Raw genomic sequence first — 24,488 nt, forward strand, 5'->3', positions numbered from 1 at the left:
CAGTTTTGTTTTGAACCACACTAAAGCTCAGAAGAGGGGGTGTTGTGTGGCACCCTGGGTGGAAATTCTGCCTCAACATCAAAAGGTCTGGGTTTGATGCCTACTCCAGGACTTGTTGACCAATAAGGCAGCCAGGCAACCTCAGCATCGCCTGTAGCTCTTTCTAATACAGCCGTAGTGGGATTGTTTCAGCTTTCTCTGACATCCACCTACAGTCTCTGGTGACAGGCTGGAGATCTGCATCTGGCCAAACTAACTATTGGAACAGAGTGTGTCTGCCTTAAATGCCACAAGGTGAGAGGGCAGAGACAAAGGGGAGGAAGTGCAGTGAGTGTTTTTAATCATTCACGGGATGTGAGCTTCACTTCTATTGCCCGCCTCAGGTTCATAGCTTCTTGAAAGCAGAGTCGCAGGTGGACAGGACAGTGAAGGAGGCGTTTGGTACGCTTGCCATTTTTGGTCAGTGCATTGAGTATAGGAGGTGGAAGGTCAGCTGTGCAGGACATTGGTTAGGCCACTTTTGGAATACCTCGTTCAATTCTGGTCTCCCTGCTACAGGAAAGATGTTGTGAAACGTGAAAGGGCTCAGAAAAAATTTACAAGGATATTGCCAGGTTGAGGGCTTTGAGCTGTAGGGAGAGACTGAATAGGCTGGGGCTATTTTCCCTGGAGTGTCAGAGGCTGAGGGGGTGACCTTATAGAAGTTTATAAAATCATGAAGGGCATGGATAGAGTGAATAGCCAAGATCTTTTCCCCAGGGTAGGGGAGTCCACTGGCAGCTCATTCCATACACGCACCACCCTCTGCGTGAAAAAGTTGCCCTTTAGGTCCCTTTTAAATCTTTCCTCTCTCACCTTAAACCTAGGCATAGGTTTAAGGTGAGAGGGGAAAGATTTAAAAGGGACCTAAGGTGCAACTTTTTCAAGCAGAGGGTGGTGTGTGTGTGGAATGAGCTGCCAGAGGAAGGGGTGGAGGCTGGTACAACAGCAGTATTTAAAATGGCATCTGGATGGGTACATGAATAGGAAGGGTTTAGAGGGAAATGGGCCAAATGTTGGTAATTGGGACTGGATTTATTTGGGATATCTGCTCGGAATCAACGAGTTGGACCGAAGGGTCTGTTTCTGTGCTGTATATCTTCATGACTCGACAATCCAGCATCAGTCCTGTCTTTTCAGACAAAGGATTCTCTGCGTTTTGAAGTAGGATATGGAAATAGAGAGATGGGGTTTAATGAATGTATGGAATAGGGTGATCACAGTCTGTTGGATGGTCAGGACTTTATGCCGTTCAGCACCTGGAGCTCTGCCAGAATGGGAGTTTCCTAAATAACACAACCCTTTAGCAAGGCCTTATCTCTTCCATTGATTGTGCGGTTGGACACAGAGAGCAAAGAGAAGGCTGTACTCAGCGCTGACTGAGAATTCTAGGTGGGCCCACCCTCCAAGTAGGAATCTGATGTCTGTGCTGAAATGCGACAAGCTGTTGTTTTAAACACTTGGGCCGAGGGGCCTATTTTTATAAAATGGACTGAAGTAACTCCATGGAGGCCAGTATCCTGTTGCCAAGTCCCCCTTTATTTACACATGGAGAGCCCTTAACACTGACCCAGCTCGCAGAGTGAACAGAACCCCTGACATTCCTGTTTATATCTGTCAGCCAGGGCTCCCCAGTTGGACCAGATTAACAGTCCCAGTCAGTACATGGGCCTTGCTTTATTGTGGGTGATCAAGGGACAGTAACGCTGTTTTTAGCAGCTGTTATCTCCCATTCAGCTCGACCCAGGAACTAGAAAGAGATCCCACTGATTTTCTCCTCTGGAGATGGTTTGAGTAGATGAAATGGAAGACCAGTTGCCAACTGCTGTAATTCCCTGAGCAGTCATTAGGGGGTGGCATTTGCACTCTTGGGGATATGACTGTGCATCTGTAACAGGGGAAACTATTAGAGAAAAGCGCATTGAGCGAGGCAAGAATTAATCAGGGTTAGTCACCACAGCATCTTAAGGGGGTGTCGCGTCAAACAACTTTGTTTTTTTTCCAGGAGGTAACAGGCTAGGTGTGTAGGTCAGGGTAGGGCAGTTGATGTGTTCTACATGGACTTCAGTGGGGCCGACCAAAACAGACAGGTTAAACTAAGGGACCCCAGTGTCCAGGGTAATGTGGCAAATGGGATGTATCACTGGCTGAGGAAGCAGGAGGCGATGCTCAAGGTATTATTGTCACGAGAAGTCAGTGTCCAGTGGCACAGCACTGTGTTTATTGGTGAGTCTGTTGCTGATTAATGATCTATGCATGAATGTAGCTGGTTTGATCAGTAAGTTCACAGATGGTATGAAAATTGTGAAGAGGAAAACCTTAGACCACAGGATGGTATAGATGGGCCGAACAGTGGCAAATGGATTTTAATCCTAAAAGGTGTGAGGTGATGCATTTTGGAAGGACTGACATTGCAAGGCAGTACATGTTGAATGGTAGGACTGGAGGAATTTTGGAGGATCTGACAGTCCTCGGTGGAGCGTTTGTGTTGTGGGTGGCACGGGAGCTCAGGGGTTAACCCTGCTGCTTCACATCGCCATGGACCTGGGTTTGATTCTGTGCAGAGTTTGCATGTTCTCCCTGTTTCTGTATGGGCTTTGTCCGGGTGCTCTGGTTTCTTCCCACAGTCCAAAGATGAGCTGCTTGTGCCCATGAGGAATGCAGGGTTACAGGGATAGGGCCTGCGCGAGATGTTCTACAGAAGGTCGATGCAGACTCAATGGGCTGAGTGGCCTCTTTTTGCATAGTAGGGATTTTATGATCCTTGAAGGCATCAGACAGGTAGATAAGATGGTTAGAAAGATATGCATGACACCCACCTTTATTATTCAACGCACTCAAAAGAAAAGCAAGAGGTTTATGATGGAGCAGTGTAAGATGTTAGTTAGGGGAGGCAATGACCTCATGGTATTATCACTAGACTATGAATCCAAAGCCCAGGTAACATTCTGGGACCAAATCCCAACTTGGCAGATGGTGGAATTTGAATTCAATAAACAAAAAATCAGGAATCAAGTTTTGTCATGACTATTGTCAAAAAAAACCCATCTGGTTCACTAATTCCCTTTGTCTGGTTCTGACCAATAAGTGACCACAGACTCACAGCAAAGCAATTGACTCTTAATTGCCCTGTGGGCAACTGGGGTGAACAATAAATGTTACTGTAGCCAGCAATTACCCACAGTCTGTGAATGAAGAAAATAGAAGCTGCAGCGGTGTGCACTGTGTGCAGTTCTGGTCATCACACTGTATAAAAGGTGGATGACACCAGACAGGGGGCAGAGACTCACAGGAATGTTGACTGGGCTGGACTGATTCTGAGCAGAAAGGCTTGATTTAGATCAGAGAAGGTAGAAAGGGGACCTGATTGAGGACGACAAGATTCTGAAGGCCAAAGACAGGATTAGAAAGGGAGAAATGCGCCCTTTGAGTTAGAGAGGTCAACAACGGTGGAAACAGTTTTCAGGTAAGGAACAGGAGGCTCAGGCAATTTGAGCAAAATGTTTTTCACCCAGAGGCTGGTGGGTATCAGGGATTCACTCCCTGAAACAGTGGCAGGGGCAGGAAACCACCAGCTACTTCAAAAGGTATTTATCAGATGAGCCCTTGAAACGGGCCCAATGCTGGGAAATGGAACTATGTTAGATGGATGCTTGATGCCCAGCACTGGTATGATGGACTGAAAGGCCTCTTTTCCATAATGTGCGAAGCCTTTGGTACATAGATGCAGGTTTGACATGGTGCCCTTGCTCAAAGGCCAAGCAAGGTACACATGCGACAATGTTTCATTTGAGAACAACACCTCCAGGTGAGATCGTTGTGTCAATGATGGAGAGCTCATTATGGAGACCGGTGCATATGAATGAACTGACTCAGTGCTCTTTCTGAAACACGCACACAGCTGGTAAAGCTGCAGGAGAAAAACCCCATGTGCACAATGAAAATGCAGACACAGAGTTAGCAAAATTACAAATCAGTGTTCAGGATCCCACAGAATATGCACAGCTTGTCCTCAGAACGTGAGGCCCACACACAGCGAGACATGTTGATGAAGTATGACTGAGTGGAACTCAGGACTGTTTCACTTTCCCAGCCACTGCTCATCATTTTGTGTCATGAAAGGATCATAACCCTGAACAGAAAAGGCAGACATTATCACTGATAGTGGTGGGCATTCAACAATATCTCCAAACCAAGATATGGACCTTTCACAATTACCTACACATGCTTGAGGCTCATCAGCCGCAAATAGTTACATTTTCTTTTGGGAAGAAGGGGCACGTCATACGTACGCCTTGGCGTTGAGAGAATTCACCTTCAAGGACTCCATGTTGTGTGTATACAATGATGTGACTCTGGCAGTTAGTTGGCTGTGACACACACACACACACACACACACACACATGCATACAGACACACACACGCATACACAGACACACACGTGCACACACAAACACGCACACACACAGCAGAACAGTTGCAGTAATGTCTGCTTTATTGTTCATTATGTGTTTTACTGTTTTAAATAACCAACCCATGGAGTTAATGAATCCAATGAGTGATTGAGCATTAGATCCTCTTCATGAGCATGACAGAAAGAGGGAGGAATGGAGGTGGAAGAAGAACAAAGTTAGAATGGAGAAGAGGATGAACGGAGAGTAAAATGCATGGAAGGGCAGGATTCTTTTATTCATTTGCGGATTGTGGGTGTTGCTGGCCCTTGAGAAGGTGGTGGTGAGCTGCCTTCTAGAACCGCTGCAGTCCTCCTGCTGTGGGTTGGCCCCACAGTGTCATGAGGGAGGGAATTCCAGAATTTTTATCCAGCAGCACTGAATGAATAGTGTTATATCTCCAAGGCAGGATGGTGGTCGGTTTGGAGGGGAACTTGGAGGTGATGGTGTTCCCATTTATCTGCTGCCTTTGTCCTTCTGGATGGAAGTGGGCCATGGGTTTGGAAGGTGCTGCCTGAGGATCTTTGGTGAATTTCTGCAGTGCATCTTGTAAATGGTACACACTGCTGTTACTGAGCGTCGGTGCTGGAGGGAGTGGATGCTTGTGGGTGTGGTGCCAATCAAGCGGCTGTTTTGTACTGGATGGTGTTCAGCTTCTTGAGTGTTGTTGGGGCTGCACTCACCCAGGCAAGTGGGGAGTATTCCATCACACTGCTGGCTTGTGCCTTGTAGATGGTGGGCAGGCTTTGAGGAGTCAGGAATTACTCACTGCAGTATTCCTAGCTTCTGATCTTCTCTTGTAGCCACTGTGTTTATGTGGTAAGTCCAGCAGAGTTTCTCGTGAATAATAACCCCAGGAAGTTGAAAGTGGGGGATTCAGTGATGGTCACACCATTGAATGGATGGTAGTCAGATTGTCTCTTATTGGGGATGGTCATAGCCTGGCATTTATGTGGCACAAATGTCACTTGCTACTTGTCTGCCCAAGCCTGGATATTGTTGCGTGTGAACACAGACTGCTTCAGTATCTGAGGAGTCACAACTGGTGCTGAACACTGTGCCATCATCGGCGAACATCCCCAGTTCTGACCTTATGATGGAGGGAAAGTCATTGATGAAGCAGCTGAAGATATTTGGGCCTGGGACACTACCCTGAGAAATAAGAACAGAAGAAGTGGGAAAGTGAAGGATCAGCAACATGAGAAGGGCAGGGCAGCTCATTGGAGCAATTCTTTGACATTAAGCTGCAAGGAGACTTCGTTAAAGGCATTACACTCGGTGAGCCATCTTCTTGCAGGTGCTAAGCATTGCGGATATAAAAACTGCCAAAGGATTCACACGAAACACGTGCTTCAGCCATTTCTTAGTCAGTGACCCTCTCTGTCAGGCTGAACAGTCTTTACAATGTTTGAGAATCCTGCTGCAGCTTAAAGCACAGACTTTCATCATTCGTATACATCATTCACTACATTAGAGTGAACTGCCTGCCCCCAATATTGCAGTTTGAACACTAATTCTTATTGTTGGCTCTGCCCTCATCAACAGGGTTAACTCTTTCAGAACAGCATCTCAACAAACACTCCCAGATGACATACAGCAGAAGGGCCAGATACAGGGTAAAGTTTCTTCTACATTATCCCCAACAAACATCCCCAGGGCAGGAGCAGCTTGGCGCTAGGCTCAGAGGGCTCAATCTTACCTTCCCTCGGCTCGGTGAAAGTCATGTTGAGTTTTCTAGTGGGATTCTCACTGCAAAGCCTCAGGAGATTTCTTGCTGACTCTTACCCAATGTGCCCCCAAAACTATGTACCTTGCATATAGGGCACCTTCATAGATTCAAAGAGTTATACAGCATGAAAAGAGACCCTTCAGTCCAACTCATCCATGCCGATCTGATATCCGAAATTAATCCAGTCCCATTTGCCAGCATGAGTGACAGAATGCAAGCATGCACAGTTAAGAGAAACAGATGTGTGAATGAGAGAATATTTGAAAGAACAAGTGTGGGGTGACCTCATAGAATTTTACAAAATCCTGAGGGGCATGGATAGGGTGAATAGCCGAGGTCTTTTCCCCAGAGCAGGGGAGTCCACAACCAGAGGGCATAGGTTTAATGTGAGAGGAGCAAGATTTAAAAGGGAGTTAAGGGCCAACTTTTTCGAGCCGAGTGTGGTATGTGTATGGAATGCGTTGCCAGACCAAGTGGTGGAGACTGGCACGATTACAACATTTAAAAGGCATCAGGACGGGTATATGAATTGGAGTGGTTTAGAGCAATATGGGCCAAATGCTGGCAAATGGGACTGGATTAATTTAGGATATCTGGTTGGTATTGGACGAGGTGGCCTGTTTCTGTGCTGTATGACTCTGTGGCTGCATGATGTATTTCCAAGTCAGAATCATGCCTGGAACTTGCAGATGATGGTGTTCCCTTGTGTCTGCTGCCTTTATTGTTCGAGATGGAAGTGATTGTGAGTTTGGAAGGTGGTGTTGGTGGAACCTTGGTGAATTTCTGCAGTGCATCTTGAAGACGGGACAAGACAGTAGACCATGTAGCTACAGAGTGAACAGTAAAATGTGTTCCTCGGTTCAAAACTGCGTCTCCATTGTTTTCAACTATGTGGTAAATTTTTAGCTGTTGTAATAGAGAAGTGAACACTTTCCATTTTCTAACACCCATACCCTATTACAAATAAAGTCATGGTCTTTCTTGAAACTGTTGCAGACTTGCAGTCAGTCTAGTACAGTAGGGTGGGCAGTGATGCCCAATTTGCTCGATGTAGTTTCCTAACACAGGGGGGCTTTCTCATCTCAATGCTAGAGTGTAATGTGCTGTATCGCCTGGTTGGTCCTGGGCTAGAATCCCCCACAGGTAATTGAGTAACTGTTTGTGCCTCGGGGTTCGTGTTCTCTTCAGCTGTTCCTGCCCATGGAGACCCCTGCCCGCCCATCCCCACGTACATTATTCCTTTTCTCCCTCTTGTTTTCAGTCGGGAGGTTTTCTGAACACCAGGTTTCAGAGTTGGTGGTCTTTTCTGGGCTGATGTTTCTCACACACTGGCCTCTGCTGTGGGGTTTGGGAGACGGAGGGTTTAAAACCTGCATTTGTTTGACTTGGGCAAGTGACCAGGCACAAGTCTGGATGCACCTGACCTTCGTATGGCGGCTTTGCGGTCTGCCAAGCAAAGAGCTGGGAATCGTGCCAGCTACACCTCATAATACACCCATGCCAACTATACGTTCGCGGGCCCATGTGAATGAGAAAGATCCTGCAGTATTGTGTCCTATTTATCCCTCAGCCAACATCATTGAATTGGTTCAATCTGTCATTTCCTTAGTGTTTGTAGGTGGGAGTTTGCTGCATGTATATTGGCTGGCCCTACCTCCCACACTTCAACAGTAATTACACTTCAGTTGACTGTGCAGCTTATTAGGACATCCCAGGGTGCTGGGTAAAGGCACGTCAGGTTTTTAATGTAGAACATAGTGGAGTGAGGCTGATTCTATTTCTTCATGGGGAGGAAGGAAGGTGACCCTGAGCCTTTCAGCTTCCCCAAGCCCTGACCATGTCAGTGGAATATGAGACAGTCATGTGTCAGATCCTTCCTCCTGGATGAGTAATGCCCAAACTGCCTGGCCATTCCTGTGTTACTCATGTATTTGCTTCCTCCCTCCCTTCCTCGAAACAGAACTCTGACTCCAAGTTAACATCTGAACACATCCGGCAACTGGTGACCTGCCTGAAGGACTACATTCGAACTTCGGACCACAAGCTGATTGTCAAGGTCTTGTTGAACCTGCAGACAGAGTTACACTTTGACAAAGGAGGGCTCAACGAAATCCAGATTGTCATCTTCAGCTTCCAGGATGCTGTGAGTGTGAAGTCAGGTAGTCACATGGAGAGGGACAGAGCAATTCACTTGTTGACTCCCCTCACACCCCCATGCCAACTTCATTTCAAATTAAGTTGTAAGTGGGCCAGTAAATAAATACTTCAAGTATGGTGACTGCGGGGCCCTTGTACAGTTGGGCTTCCTGTGAGACTGTGCCCCCTGTGAGACTGGGCCCCATGTGAGACTGTGTCCCGGTGAGACTGGGCCCCTGTGAGACTAGGCCCCCTGTGAAACTGTGCCCCCTGTGAAACTGTGCCCCCTGTGAGACTGTGTCCCTGTGAGACTGGGCCCCCTGTGAGACTGTGTCGCTGTGAGACTGGGCCCCCTGTGAGACTGGGCCCCCTGTGAGACTGGGACCTCATGAGAAAGGAACACAAAGAGAGTGAGAATCTTTGGGACTGGGGCCATATGAGAATGTGCCCCTGTGGGAATGGGGCCCTTTAAGTGTTGCACCCTACAAGATTGTGGATCCATGGGACTGGGGCACTGGAGAACTTTGTACTGGAGCCCAGGGTTGTTTACTCAATGGTATAGAGCTGTACTGGGGACTGAGTAAGAAGGAGATGTCCTGTCTTTCATCCTCAGTCTGCTCTGCGTTAGCTAACCTTACCGTGGGACTGCACAAGAGCTTCCAAACTGAGCGAAGGTCTCTGAGGTTTAATCACATCACACTCACCCCCAGTGGGTGAGAACAGGGGCAGTTTATCAGCTGGTTGACAATGGGCCTTTAGCTCCCACATTGTGGTGAATTGTGTCGGGGAATGTCAAACGTTACTGTGTCCGAGAACACATGACCATCCCAGTGCCGACTTAGAGTGACCTATACTGACCCTCTCCCATAAAATGGGAGAAAGCAACAACAATGTTCAGGGAAAAGTTATGAAAGAGAGAGGAGGGCTGGTAAAAGGGACCGCAGGATCTACTTCAACAACAATTTGCATTAATAGAGTTCTTTCATCGCTGTACAACCCAGTTAGAAACAATAGGGGAGGTCAAGGCTACAGAGTGAATTGCAACGATGAGAATGTAAATGCCCAGGTGTTGCTAGACTATGAGTTAATGCAAATCAACCAGCTCAGGATTGGTCAGGACATGGTGTGAATTAAAATACAGATAATGGGTTTGTAGAGGATGGAACTAGGCAGGGTCAGCAAGGATTGTTTAATAACTCTCGGCCAAAGCATTAACCGTGTGACATTGATGCGGAACTCTGCAGTTTACCCAGAAGATGATATCTTTCCTTTTTAACAGGGATTTTCTTCCTAGGTGATTAAACTCCTTCGCCGTAACCAGATTAAACCTCATTGGATGTTTGCCCTGGACAACATTATTCGCAAGGCCATGCAGATAGCCTTAAGCATGCTCATCCCAGGTGTGTGATTGTGGATAAGCATTGTAAAAGACTGTTTCTTGCTAACCTCTACACCCATAGGTAGAAATTATTTTTATAGTGCCACATTTCTGGAGAAACATCGCCCCCTTCTCTGCAATTTGGAAAGCAGCCTCCCATTAAAAAAAAACACATCTTGAGTTCCAGGAACGATGGAGATTTGAATCCACCCTAACCCAGAGTGAGTATACAAGAACTAATAGTTGGAGTAGGCAGTTCAGCCCCTTGATGCCTTTCTGCCATTCCACCACAGAGAGAATTCCGTTTGGGTGCACCATGGCTTGGTATGGAAACTGCTCTGCCCAGGACCGTAAGAAACTACAGTGAGTTGTGAACTACAACGGTCCATCACACAAGCCAACTTTCCATCCCTTGACTGCATCTACACTTCTCCGTGTCTCAGAAAGGCAGCCAACATCATCAAAGACCCCTCCCACCCCGGTTACAATCTCTTCTAATTTCTTCCGGCGGGCAGATGATACAAAAGCTTTAACACACCCACCAACAGATTTGAGAACTGCTTCTCCACCGTTGTTACTAAACCTATGAATGGAACTGTCAAATTTTAAATTTAAAGTTGACCTCACTCTTTGTGCAACCTCTCTGCTGCCGTAACATTATATTCCCCGTTCTGTTCTATTCCCCTAGGCATTTTGCATGGTATGATATGCCTGAAATGCATGCAAAACAAAACTTTTCACTGTACCTACGTACATGTGACAACAATAAATCAAACCAAAAATTTGAAACAGTCATGGCTGATCTCATCTCATCATCAACTCCACTTTTCTGCCTGCTCGCCATAATCCTTCAATCCATAACTAATTAAAAATCTGTTTGTCTCCTTCTCAAAGTTAATGTGTTCAGGCATTCATCGCACTCTGATGTAGTGAAGTGCACAGATTCACGACTCTTTGCGAGAAGTAATTCCTCCTCATCTCTATTTTAAATGTGCCACTCCTTTAACCCATAGTTAAAACTATGACATCTCTCTCATTCGAGAATATCCCACAAGAGGAGCCATCCATTCTGCTGCTGCTTTGTCACTCTCCTTTAGTATCTTATAAGCCTCAACTAAATCTCCTCTCATCCTCCTAAACTCTAGCAAGTACAGACCTAAACTGCTCAATCTCTCCTTAAAAGCCAAGGCTTTCATCTCTGGAATTAATCTAGTGAACCTTCTCTGAGCTGTTTCCGAAGGAAATTACATCCTTCCTTAAGTAAGGGAACTAAAACTGTGCTTAGTATTCCAGATGCAGTTGCACCAATGCCTTGTACAATTGCAGTAACACTTGTCTACTTTTATATTCTGTTCCTTTAGGAATAAATACCCAAATTCCATTTGCCCTCCTTATTATCTGCACACTAGCTTCCTGTAAGTCATGCACAAGGACACCCAAATCCCTCTGAAGTTTCATCTTACAAATGCAAGGGTTTGGAGCAGGCGTAGTCCATTACGCTTCGAGCCTGCTCGGCTGTTCAATAACATCATGGCTGATCTAATTTCCCTAAGTTCCTCCCTCCTTTCTATTTCCTAATGTACAGCTATTTCTGAGATGTTAATTGTACCCTGTCCAGTGAAGACAATCGCAAATTCATCTGCCACTTCTTTATTTTCCATTACTAATCCCCAGAACCACTTTAGAACATAGAACATTACAGCACAGTACAGGCCCTTCGGCCCTCGATGTTGTGCCAACCTGTCATACCGATCTCAAGCCCATCTAACCTACACTATTCCATGTACGTCCATATGCTTATCCAATGACGACTTAAATGTACCTAAAGTTGGCGAATCTACTACCGTTGCAGGCAAAGCGTCCCATTCCCTTACTACTCTCTGAGTAAAGAAACTACCTCTGACATCTGTCCTATATCTTTCACCCCTCAATTTAAAGCTATGCCCCCTCGTGCTCGCCATCACCATCCTAGGAAAAAGGCTCTCCCTATCCACCCTATCTAACTTGCTCTTTATTAATTGTTTCCTTTTTTGTCAATTTATAAAAATCCTTACTAGCTGTTACTAGATTTGCAGCTAGCATCCTCTTGTACTCTAATTTAACCATGGTCATTCATCTTTTAATCATTCTTTACTGTGCTTTATACTCCTCCCACTCTCCTGACCTACCACCTGTCTCTGTTTGCTATGCCTTTAGGTTTAATTTTATCCTTAACTTTTTAGTTAACCACAGGTGGTGGTTTTGTACATTCTCAGGATGTATGCAGTGTAAAGCTGAAATATCCCCTTACGTGAACCTCTGTTGACCCATCATTTAATCTAATTTGCTGCTGGTTCAGATGTATGCAGTGAACTTCAGAAGGACAATGTTTTCTCGAAATATAGAGCTCAAACTCAGAACAAAACGGAACCTCCTAACTCATCCCATCCAGCACCACAATAGCTTTATATGAAACAATTAAATCTCCCTTTAGCCTCCTCTGTCTAAAGAAAAAATCCCCTGCCTTTCCAATCCTTACCCAGAGCTAGAATTCTTCATTGATCCTGTGAAATCTACTCCGTAACTTCAGACCCTTCCAACAATGCAGTGACCAGCACCATACTCAGTGCTGTCACTCTTGTATACAGATTCAGGATAAGCTGGTCCCTAACATTTAACCCACACTCATATCAGCTGAAGCATATTAACTGGTCATTTCATATTAGCCACCACCTACTCATCCACTGCAGACATGGAATCGACAGGAGAAATCATAACAACTTAAAATGACCCAGAGCCAATAAGGGTGAAAAAAAAACCTTCTGTCTAAATCCCTCAGATCTCTGAAGCGAGGACGTTCCAGGGACTGAGTATGTACTGTGTAAAGACTCTTGCTTTGTCTTTGATGTCATGTCCAAGTCAGGAACAGGCCCTACTCCCTGTAAAAGACATACAGACAGTCAGCACCTAAATCGTCAAATAACGCTGTAGCCCAGAGGGTCAATATACTCTGTGTAATCAACACGATCAGAAGAAATAAATTCAATGTGTGGAACTAAAATAATCTTTCCTTAGGGGTGTGCTTTAATGTGAGAAATCTCGTGGCTGAAGGTATGACAGTGCACTGGTGGTAACACTGGATTAGTGACCCAGGCTAATGTTTTGGGGGCATGGGTTAAAATTTGCAATGAATAAATCTGAAATTAAAAACTAGTCTCAGTAATAGTGGCTGTTAAAATATCACCAATTGTTAATGATGACCTGGTCTCTTTAGGGGAGGATATCTGGCATCTTTACCTGGTCTGGCCAGCATGTGACTCCTGACCCACAGCAATGTGGTTGACTCTCAATGGACAAGCAAGCTATTCAGATCAAAGGGAATTAGGGATGGGAAATAAGTACTGACCTTGACAGCGATGTCCACATCCTATTAAAGAATTACAAAGAGCCCACGTCCATGTAATTTCCCAAGAGAGGCAAAAAGTACAGGAAAAGAATCTGGGAGGGGGTGTGGTACTTGAGATTGTACTGGGAACAGCTCTGATGCTAATGTTTGTGGTCTTAAGCAGGTATATGAGAGATGGGCAAAGGTACCCACGGACAAGCAACACCCAGAGGGAGTCAGCAACTTGAGGTGAAATGGGGATGGGCAGGGCGGTGGAAAAATGGTAAGGTGCTAGATAAAAGCAACTGACTTGGATTTTCTCCTTCAGAATCAAAGCCCCAGAGTCAGGGCTCCTTTGACGAAGACACAAATGAGCACAGCATGGACAACATTCCGGGGAAGTGGAGCGGGAGTGAGTCTGACGTGAGGGAACGGGAAGCTCTGGAGCTGCAGATGGATGGCGCAGGGACCTCGGGTGTGAGCACGCTCAGTCGCTCCGTGTCCCACGATTCCCAACAAAACGCCTGCCCCCTGATTGTGCAGCTCAGCAGACTGAGGGCAGAATCAAACCGGTATGGAGAGGAGCTGCTGTGGGTGAGGGAATGGGCAAACAGATAATAACATGTTGTGGACATACCTTGAGGTGCCTCCCCAACATTTAAGTCTGTGTTGCATACTTTTATTCAGTGCCATTGTCCGAATTACACAACAAAGTATTAGCAGGATAATAATATGCATTCTTTATTTGAAGATTTTTATTTCTTTCTTGGAATGTGGGCGCCCCTGACAAGGCCAACATTTCTTGGCTAATTGCCTTCCAACTGAGTGACTTGTGAGGTCATTTCAGAGGGCAATTAATGAGGTTACTGTGGATCTGAAGTCACTTGTAGGCCTAATGGAATAAGGACGGTGGATTTCCTTCCCTACAAAGCCAGAAATGTTTTTACAATGCTTAAGAGGCTCATGGTGATCATTGCTGATATTAGCTCTAAATTCCAAATTTTATTAAATGAATTTAAATTCTACCATAGTACTTTGGCTCCTGAACTGAAATAAGATTATGTACACAATGATAACTTATAGGCAATGCAGAACACATTTGACTTGTCGGACTGCTATTCTGTTCTAAATGAAGAGTATGTGGGATTATACACCACTTCACATGGTGAATATTGATAGGCAGTAGTTTGATACATGGAAAGTGTGAGCTTTGGCCTGGCCATTAGTTGATAAGACCATAAATCAAAGAAGACCCCAATCAAGTGCAAAAGGTTTCCTGTGAAATTTGTCTTATTATCCTAAGCCAGCAAGGATAACCTGTGTTGGTAGCCAGTCCCTGAGTGGGTATTCCTGTGAGGACAATTGATCCCAATGATTGATTGGTATTCCTGTAAAATCGTCCCATTCCATTAATTCCAGTTCCTCTCAGTCAGGAAGATTTATTGACGGAGCATGTAATGCAAAGATCCACACAAAAAGTCGGGCAGTGATTGTTAGAGGATTCATTAAAGCGTACCATTTGTCATTTATTATCATATAATACCTTTGTAGAGGCATTAAGGGTTGCAATCATCCTGGATTACCCAGGAATTATAGACTGACCTCCAGGAGCCTGCTGGGAGTGGCTCAGGAGAAAATGTTCTGAAAAATCATTCTGTAATTATGTGAACACCAGTCAGTCATTGTTAATGTGTCTGTATTCATACATACATGCGTCAGTGGTTGTTGATGTGTCTGCTTTCATATGTATCAGTGCCTCTTCAGTAGTGGCATTGGCTATTCCAAATCTCAGAGCCATGCATTTGAAGAAAAAAAAATTACCTCCATGTGAGCTAATCAATTAAATGCTCTATAATTTTCAGTTTCATTGACAGTACCTAGTGGTAAAAGCAGTAATAGCTTATAATTTTATAATATTTTAATATTATAAAGCTCCCTCACCCCTGTCACTGTACCAGATACAAGCAAAGATGAATTGGTTCAAATCAATCAGATATCTTAGTCCCAGCCTCAGATGAACCCCTCTTAACTGTCCACTCTCTCATTTCCACTTGAAACCCTTCTTATTTCCAGGAATGAAGTTTATGCTAATTCAGATTCTGCATTTTATAGAATTGAAAACTGGCAGAAGTCTAAGCCAAGATTTTCTCTTTCAAGTTTCAAACTGTTTTTAATATCATAACCTATGCTGCCCACATGTACAGATCCCTCCATTCCTTGCTGAGCTCTTCCAGCTTCACAACCCTTTGAAATCTGTGCATTGCTGCAATTCCAGCCTGATGCACTTTGTTGATGTTTATTATTCTGAAATAGGCAACTTTGTCTGCACCAGCCACTCCCTAAACTCTTAGCCAGTCCCTAAACTCTTGCATCTCTCTGATTCTATTGACCCCGCTACCTCCTTAAAACAAATAGCTTGTTCAAATTTGTGATCACTTGTCCTCAGTCCTTCGTGTAGATGCCTTTTTTTGTCCAATAAAGTTTTTGTGAATCACTTTGGGATATTTTGCTATGTGGCAGTTTCTGTATAAATGCAGGTATTTTTAATTAAGTTTTTTGGGAGGCCTGAGTGAGGGAATGCATTTTCCTCCAGGCCCATGCTTGGCTTGCTCCTGTCATTGGGATGAGGGATGGCGAGTAGACAAAGGATTGAGAATTAGCCAAAGACGAATTCTCTGATAATCAACTGGACCTTTAATCTTTCAGCCTCCTGGAAGACCTTGCAGAGAAAGAGAGAGAGTTCCAACAACTTCTACAACTGACAATCCATCAAAAGGACCATAGCCTTAAGTCACTACGAAAGAGATCCGAATCCTCAGGTCAGTCAATAGGGACAGATTATTGGGGGAACATCGGATGGGCTGAGGACAGTTGAGAATGGACTGTGATCACCCTTGTGCCAACCTGTCATTGCCAGTCTCATTCACCTGATGACCAGTCATCATTTTGTTTCACTGGACATGCTCAAAGATTATACTTTATACTTGGCTGTATGACTAGCACACAGTGTCGTGGCTCATAATTCCTCAGGGAGCAAGACTGCTGTGAGGGGTGGGGCCAGGGGAGGGGTTGGAGCAGGAAGGAAGAACCTATTTTGTTGGTCAAAATATTGGAAAAGTCTAAATATTGGAACTAAACATCCTCTTTGTCACAGAATTCAATGCAACCCTGGAAATCTCTATAACAATTTGACCAATTACAGTATGTAATTCTTGCCTAAACTACAGTATGGTTCTGAGGAAGTTGGAGATCAGACAACAGGTTAAACCAAGGGACCATGTACCTTCTTAGTTGATGTGAATGATTCAGAAAGCTGATTGAATATTGAGTGGATAGATTCTCCACAGTGCCTAGGCTATATTTCCCAATATAGTTACACTCAAACATACATTGCTTGAACACTTGTAGAAATTTTAGGGAGCTTGCTATGCATAGATTGGCTATTACCGTTCTCTATATTTAAAGACGGGAACTAAGCTTTAAGTGCATATCTCTGGCTCAAAAGTGTTTTAAGCTGCCATTAGGTCATGTTCTTGTCAGAGAAGGTTGGTAGAAAGAGGTGAACAGAGAGTAAAGCATGTTCTTTAATCTAAGAATCTGCACTCAAGTTTTTGAGCCCCCTCAGCCAGGTGAAACATTCTTTCTGTGTGTATCCTGTTGAGCCATATGTGAATTGTGTGCCCTTCAGTGGGTTCATCTCTCATTCTTGCTAACTTTAGAGAACAGAGGCCAGTCTCCTCATTCTCCCCTCATAAGCCGATTCGACCATCCCAGGGATCAAGGGAACTTGCGTTTCATTCCCTCAAAGCTTTTAGGAGTAAATGATTGAGGTTCATAAATTAATGAAGCCACTGGGGTTGGGTTCGGCACGGTGCCTCAATGGCTAGCCCTGCTGCCTCATAGCAGCAGGGACCCAGGTTCAATTCCAGACGTCGGCGACTGTCAGTGTGGAGTTTGCATGTTCTCCCCATGTCTGCGTGGGTTTCCTCTGGGTGCTTCAGTTTCCTCCCATAGTCCAATGTTTGGGTGGATTGGCCATGCTAAGTTGCCCATAGTATCCAGGGATGTGCACATAAGGTGGGCTAGCCAGGGAAATAGCCATGGGAAATTCAGGGTTATGGGAATGAGGTAGGGGGCTGGGTCTGGGTGGGATGCTCTTCAGAGGGTCAGTGCAGATTCGATGGGCCAGCTGGCCTCTTTTTGCACTTTCTGTATGGATCATTGCATGAACTGGGTTGTTCAGAATGGCCAGTGTTTTGTTAGCTAGTTAGTTAACAGCTGAATGATAGTGGATGTTTCTTCATTTCCCAAAGAACAATGCAGTTGCAGAACAGGTTGTCAGCTCTTGCAGTGAACACTGATAAACTGAATCCTTCAAATGGAAGCAAGACTGTCCCTGACTGCAGTAGAAATCATCCTGTGTGGGACAGATGGATTCCTGGATGTTAATCATGCCCATTATAATCTTTTGGACTCTCTTGTTTTGCTTACCTCAAGGGATTGGATAGGAACTCCCAGCTGTGTTTTTTTTCTGATTTTATTCCACTTCTTTTTAAACTTGTTTTTTTGTCCCTTGTCGTGATTGTCATGAGGTCACCTCAAAGAATGTGAGTTCCCTAATTGGGGCAGTTAATCGGGCCCAATCAGGGAGCCCTGACTGGCAGACCGTAACAGAAGAGTCAGAGATTCTGTTCTCTCTGAGAGCTGGCTCTGAGGGAGCTGGACCAGTATCAGGGGTTCTCCATGTGGTAATAAAGAGTGACTTGGCAACAGATACTGGCCTCCATGGAGTTATTTCACCCCTCCCAGGAGATTGTGTGGCTGTGGGTGGTGGTGGGGAGTGTTTGTACTTTGATTTATAAAGCCTCACAGCCACAGGAGGCAGGAAGAACAGGGTCAGAGATTTATCTTCTGTCTGTCATTTTCCTGTAAATCACCAGGTACTTTCCGTGGTCAAGTTGTGACAAGCTCAGCTGTTTGGATTTGCTGAGGCAGTTTAAGAGGAAGAGAGAGATAAAACATGAAAAGGATTGTGTTTGAGATCAGCGACAGTTCAAACAGAACTCTTGCAGAATGCCCTAAACAGATTTATGGCGAATGGAATACTTTTTCCTCGCCCTGCTGGAGTGTTGTCAGTGATGGAAAGCAGGATCAGCCAATTTGAGTTCAGTCAAACTGCACAAATGTTGCAGTCAGCTGTTTATAAAGGGATTGGTTGAGGGATAATAGCTGGAATGCTGGTGAGAGTCTCCCTAACTTTCCTTTGAAGTAACATCATTAAAGGTGTGAGATGGCACAGTGCTGACTATGAACTTTGTGATTGCAGCTGTGTGCACAGAGTGAGATCACTCTATGTGTGCCAGTCTGGCAGAGGGCCCAGTGGACAAGGCTGCAGCACATATTCACTGCTGAACAAATGGTCTGTTTCTGTGGTGTGCATTTCATGGAATTCCTTGTAATCTACTTCAGTCTAAATATTGTGCAATGTAGGCTGCGGACGTGACTGCCATACTGGAGAGAGTTTGTGGTGAGTATTGAGTAACTATACGTATCCGATGCTTTCTGGGAGGTCAATCAGTCTGCTACAAGGGAGCAGGAGTTCAAAGTGACAGTACTGCCTTATTTAGAGGGAGAGGGAGGTACTGACATTTAATTTCTCTAATATGTAAAACTGCATTTTGTACAAAGTCAGAATATGTATTTCAGTCAAATTCCTTTTAAATGCACATTTGCACTTCAAGCTGAAGTACTTGGGTGTTGAGCCATTCTCAGGAGGCACCGTGAACCTAGTTGAAGATAGCAAGAACTGCAGATACTGGAGTCAGAGACAACAGTGTGTAGCTGGAGGAACACAGCCATGGAGAAACACAACCACGGAGGAACATGGCCATGGAGGAACACGGCCATGGAGGAACTCGGCCATGGAGGAACACAGCCCTGGAGGAACACGGCCATGGAGGAACACGGCCATGGAGGAACACAACCATGGAGGAACACGGCCATGGAGGAACACGGCCATGGAGGAACACGGCCATGGAGGAACACAACTAATGAGGAACACAGCCATGGAGGAACACAGCCATGGAGGAACACAGCCATGGAGGAACACGGCCATGGAGGAACACAGCCCTGGAGAAACACAACCATGGAGGAACACAACTACGGAGAAACACAACCACGGAGGAACACGGCCATGGAGGAACACGGCCATGGAGAAGCACGGCCATGGAGAAGCACGGCCATGGAGGAACACGGCCATGGAGGAACACAACCATGGAGGAACACGGCCCTGGAGGAACACGGCCCTGGAGGAACACGACCATGGAGGAACACAACCATGGAGGAACACGGCAACGGAGGAACACGGCCCTGGAGGAACATGGCCATGGAGAAACACGGCCATGGAGGAACACGGCCATGGAGGAACACGGCCCTGGAGGAACACGGCCCTGGAGGAACATGGCCATGGAGAAGCACGGCCATGGAGGAACACGGCCATGGAGGAACACAACCATGGAGGAACATGGCCACGGAGGAACACGGCCCTGGAGGAACATGGCCATGGAGAAACACGGCCATGGAGGAACACGGCCATGGAGGAACACGGCCATGGAGGAACACGGCCCTGGAGGAACATGGCCATGGAGAAGCACGGCCATGGAGGAACACGGCCATGGAGGAACACAGCCATGGAGGAACACAGCCCTGGAGGAACACGGCCCTGGAGGAACACGGCCCTGGAGGAACACGGCCATGGAGGAACACGGCCATGGAGGAACACAACCATGGAGGAACACAGCCATGGAGGAACACGGCCCTGGAGGAACACGGCCATGGAGGAACACAACCATGGAGGGACACAGCCATGGAGGAACATAGATATGAATGTAGTTGTCGGAGTGTGGAGGAGCTGTAGTTTTCTGTCATCTAACTCTCTGTGGATACTTCTGCTTTGAGCCCATTGCCTCCATTTTCTTATTTTAAAGCAGTTTCTCAAGATGGTAGCTGCTCCCAGTGATAAGAAGTGACAGTGGCTATCATACCCTTCATTTCCTTCGTTTTCAATCCATGGAACTATTTGATAGTTGCCAATCAACCTGCTCAGAGATATTATTTAACACGTATGGAGCAGTTGGGACTTGAACCCAGTTTCTGGCTCAGAGTCGGGACATGAATACCGTAGTGCAAGAGTCCTTGGGCCGGTGCCCTTAGCAATTGGATGCAACTTGTCCCAGTTGGTCAAGTGACTGGTCTCCGTCTCCCTCAGTCCCCTCACCAAAAGGAAGTAGTTGATTGCAATTAGGGTCAGCCAACAGTGCTGTTGTCTCCAAGGGGTAGGCTCAAGCCCAACACTGTGAGAACAAGTTGGATTTGTACAGCACCTTTCAGACAGTTGCATTGTAAGGCCTTCCACGGAAATGTGAGGCTACTGGACTCTGAGCCAAAGGGATGGGTTTCAAAGAGATGAAAGGCAGGATGTAGAATTTTCCATCTTAAATGTTGAAAGAGGGTTTCAGGAAGCTGGCTCCCTCTTCAGTGCAGTGCTAAGGGATCTGAGATGTGTCTGTCAGATCAAACACTCATTTAGAGATTGAAAATTCCCAGCTGGAAGAGGAGCCAAGTCTCTCAGTGTGCTGGCCAACATTCCTCACTCGACCAAAAACAAATGAATTGGGGTTTCTCTCTCTCTCTCTCACTTTCTTTCTTCTTTGTTTCCTTGTCCTTCTTTCGGAATGGATCCTGGAATGTCAACATTGACACAGGCTGTGCAGCCCATTCCTGTTCTGCTGTAGTTCAGATTTAGGCCACCAACAGGGGGAACAGTATGCCACAGAAATGTGTTCTAACCTCCAACATGGAGTCATAGAGATGTACAGCTTGGAAACAGACCCTTCAACCCAACCAGTCCATGCCAACCAGAAATCCTAAATTAACCTTGTCCCATTTACCAGCATTTGACCCATATCCCTCTAAACCCTTCCAATTCATTTGCCCATCCAGATACCTTTTAAATGTTATAGTTGTACCAACCTCCACCACTTCCTCTGGAAGCTTGTTCCATACATACACCACTTTTTGTGTGAAAAAGTTGCCCCTTAGGTCCCTTTGAAGTCTTTCCCTTCACACCTTAAACCTGTGCCCCTCTAGTTTTGGACTCTGCTACTGTGTGAAAAAGACATTGACTATTTACCCTATCCATGCCCCTCATGATTTTAGACTCCTCACCTCCGACGCCCCAGGGAAAATAGCCTCAGCCTATTCAGCCTCTCCCTGTAGCTCAAACCTCCCAACTTTGGTAACATCCTTGTAAATCTTGCCCGAACCCTTTCAAATTTCACAACATCCTTCTTATAGCAAGGTGATCAGAAATGAACACAGTACTCTAAAAGTGACCTAACCGATGTCCTGTACAGCCACAATATGACAACCCAGCTCCTATACTCAATGCACTCACTAATAAAGTATACAAGATGCCTTCTTCTCTATCCTGTCTACCTGTGACTCTACTTTGAAAGAACTATGAACCTGCACTCCAAAGTCTCTTTGTTCAGCAACATTCCCCAGGACCTTACTATTGAGTACATAAGTCCTGCCCTGATTTATCTTTCCAAAATGCAGCATCTCACATCTAAATGAAACTCCATTTGCCACTCCTTGGCCCATCAGCCCATCTGAACAATGTCCCATTGTATTCTGAGATAAGCTTCTTCGCTGCCCACTACACCTCTAATCTTGGTGTCATCTGCAAACTTACTGACCATACCCCCATGTTCAAATCCAAATCATTTACATAAATGACAAAAAGTAGTGGACCCAGCAGCACAGGTCTCCAGCAACCTTTGTCTCCTACCTTTGAGCCAGCTCTGTATCCAAATAGCTAGCTCTCCCTACATTCCTTGTTATCTTACCCTGCTAAGCAGTCTACTATGTACAGCATTTTCGAACGCCTTGCTGAAGTCCATGTAGGTCACATCCACTGCTCTGCCTCCTTCAATTATTTTTGTTACTGCTTCAAAAAACTCAATAAAGTTAGTGAGACATGACCTTACAGTTGGACAGCATGGAAACAGATCCTTTGGTCCAACTCATCCATACCAACCAGATATCCTAAATTAATCTAGCCCTATTTGCCAGCATTTGGCCCATATCCCTCTAAACACTTCCTATTTGTGTGTCCAACCAGGTGCCTTTTAAATGTTGTAGCCTCCACCACTTCCTCTGGCAGCTCATTCCACACATGTACCATCCTCTATGTCAAAACGTTGCCCCTCATGTCTTTTTAAAATTTTTCCGCACCCTCCTTCAACCTCTGCCCCCAACGTTTGAACTCCCCTAGTCTGGGAAAAAAGACCTTGGCTATTCACCCTATCCATGATCCTCTTGATTTTATAACCTCTATAAGGTCACCTCTCAACCTCCGACCCTGCAGGGAAAATAGCCCTAGTCTATTCAGCCTCTCCAAGGCTCAAACCCTTCAACCCTGGCAACATCCTTGTAAATCTTTTCTGAATCCTTTCAAGTTTAACAACATATTTCCTACAACAGGAGGGAAAGGGACCATGTTGATATGTTTTGGTGAGATGCACTGAGCAATGCAAATGCCTTGGCCTCCAGTCAGCCCATTAATGACTGGAGATAATTAAGGACAGGATAATGGTTACTGCTATCACTCAGGCTCCCTGAGACAGAATCGGGAGGATGATGATTTTTTTTACCCATTCACGGGGTGAAGTCATCACTGGCTGGACCTGCATTTATTGTCCATTCTAATTGCCCAGAGAGCCATTAAGAGTCAACCACATTGCTTTGGGTCTGGAGTCACACATAGGCCAAACCAGGGAAGGATGGCAGTTTCCTTCCCTAAAGGACATTAGTGAACCAGATGGGTTTATACCACAATTGATAGTGGCTCCATGGTCAATTCCAGGTTTTTTTAAAATTGGATTCAAATTCCACCATCTGTGATGGTGGGATTCGAACCCAGATCCCCAAGACATTCCCTGGGTCCCAGAACTAAGAGTCCAGCAATAATACCATTAGGCCATTGCCTTTCCTAACCCACAGGAAGGAGGGTCAGTGTGAGCTGTATTGAGAAAAGAAGCAGAGTGTATAATTGTCCATCTGAATCATTCAACTGTAGTGTGACCATGCAATGTTTGGGTCTAAATGCCAATTTATAAAAATATTTCCTGTTTTAAATATCCTCGTTTACTGACCTAGCAAGCCTGGTTCACTGTCTACAAGTTCATCACAGAAAAGATATTACTTACCTTCAAATGCTTTGGGCACCTGAGGGAGTCTAGGATTCCAGATATTGGAATCTAAGTTAGAAGGAACATTTAAGGATGTTAAACTTGCCCTCTGTCCCAGAGGAGCCTTTGAGTTAACATCATTAAAGTTTATCAGATTTGCGAGTGACTGATCCAGACGAACGGGGAGCTGAGGGGAATGGCCCAAAATTGAGGATTGATGAGTTGAGAAATGGAAACATAGAGAACATAGAAACATAAAAGATAGGAGCAGGAGAAGGCCATCCAGCCCTTCGAGCTTGCTCTGCTGTTCTTCACGATCATGGCTGATCGTCCAACTCATTAGCCTAATCCTGCTTTCTCCCCATAACCTTTGATCCCATTTGCTTCAAGTGCTATATCTAGTCGTCTCTTGAATACCTTCAATGTTTTGGTACGAACTACTTCCTGTGGTAATGAATTCCACTCATTGGGTGAAGAAATGTCTCTTCATTTCCGCCCTAAATCACCTACCCCGAATCGTCATGTTGTGACTCCTAGTTCTGGACACACCCACCATCGGGAACATCCTCCCTGCATCTATCCTGTCCAATCCTGTTAGAATTTTATAAGTCTCTATGAGATTCATCTGAACTCCAGCAAAAACAATCCTAACCTGGTCAATCTCTCCTCATATGTCAGACCTGCCATTCCTGGAATCAGCCTGGTAAACCTTTGCTATACTCTCTCGAGAGCAAGAGCATCCTTCCTCAGATAAGGAGACCAAAACTGTACACAATATTCCAGGTGTGGTCTCACTAAGGCCCTGTATAACTGCAACAACACATCCTACTCCTGTACTCGAAACCTTTCGCAATGAAGGCCAACATACCATTTACCATCTTTACCGCCTGCTGCACCTGCATGCTTACCTTCAACGTCTGCTGCACAAAGACACCCAGGTCCTGCTGCACACTCCCCTCTCCCAATTTACAGCCATTCAGGTAATATAATCTGCCTGCTTGTTCTTGATTCAAAAGTGAATAATCTCACATATATCCAAATTACACTGTATCTGCCATTGGTTTGCCCACTCACCCAACTGTCCAGATCATGCTGAAGGATCTGTGCATCCTGGTCACAGTTTGCCCTCCCACCCAAC

At 45.4% G+C, this 24,488-nt stretch overlaps 1 protein-coding gene across 3 annotated transcripts in view; it reads left to right on the top strand.

Moving 5' to 3' along the window:
- Positions 1 to 24,488, top strand: part of si:ch211-1i11.3 (mitogen-activated protein kinase kinase kinase 5) — a 159,704-nt gene that overhangs the window by 120,853 nt on the left and 14,363 nt on the right. For 2 of the 3 annotated variants that reach the window (XM_048558082.2, XM_048558083.2), the window contains exons 22-25: positions 8,180 to 8,362; positions 9,650 to 9,755; positions 13,426 to 13,669; positions 15,804 to 15,916. In XM_048558082.2, the coding sequence (XP_048414039.1) occupies positions 8,180 to 8,362; positions 9,650 to 9,755; positions 13,426 to 13,669; positions 15,804 to 15,916 (646 nt within the window). Of the gene's footprint in view, positions 1 to 8,179; positions 8,363 to 9,649; positions 9,756 to 13,281; positions 13,405 to 13,425; positions 13,670 to 15,803; positions 15,917 to 24,488 lie in introns of those variants that run through there. The other variant, XM_048558084.2, reaches the window with a different exon arrangement.

The sequence above is a fragment of the Stegostoma tigrinum genome, chromosome 24 (genome assembly GCF_030684315.1).
Source record: "Stegostoma tigrinum isolate sSteTig4 chromosome 24, sSteTig4.hap1, whole genome shotgun sequence".
Classification (NCBI taxonomy): Eukaryota; Metazoa; Chordata; class Chondrichthyes; order Orectolobiformes; family Stegostomatidae; genus Stegostoma; species Stegostoma tigrinum.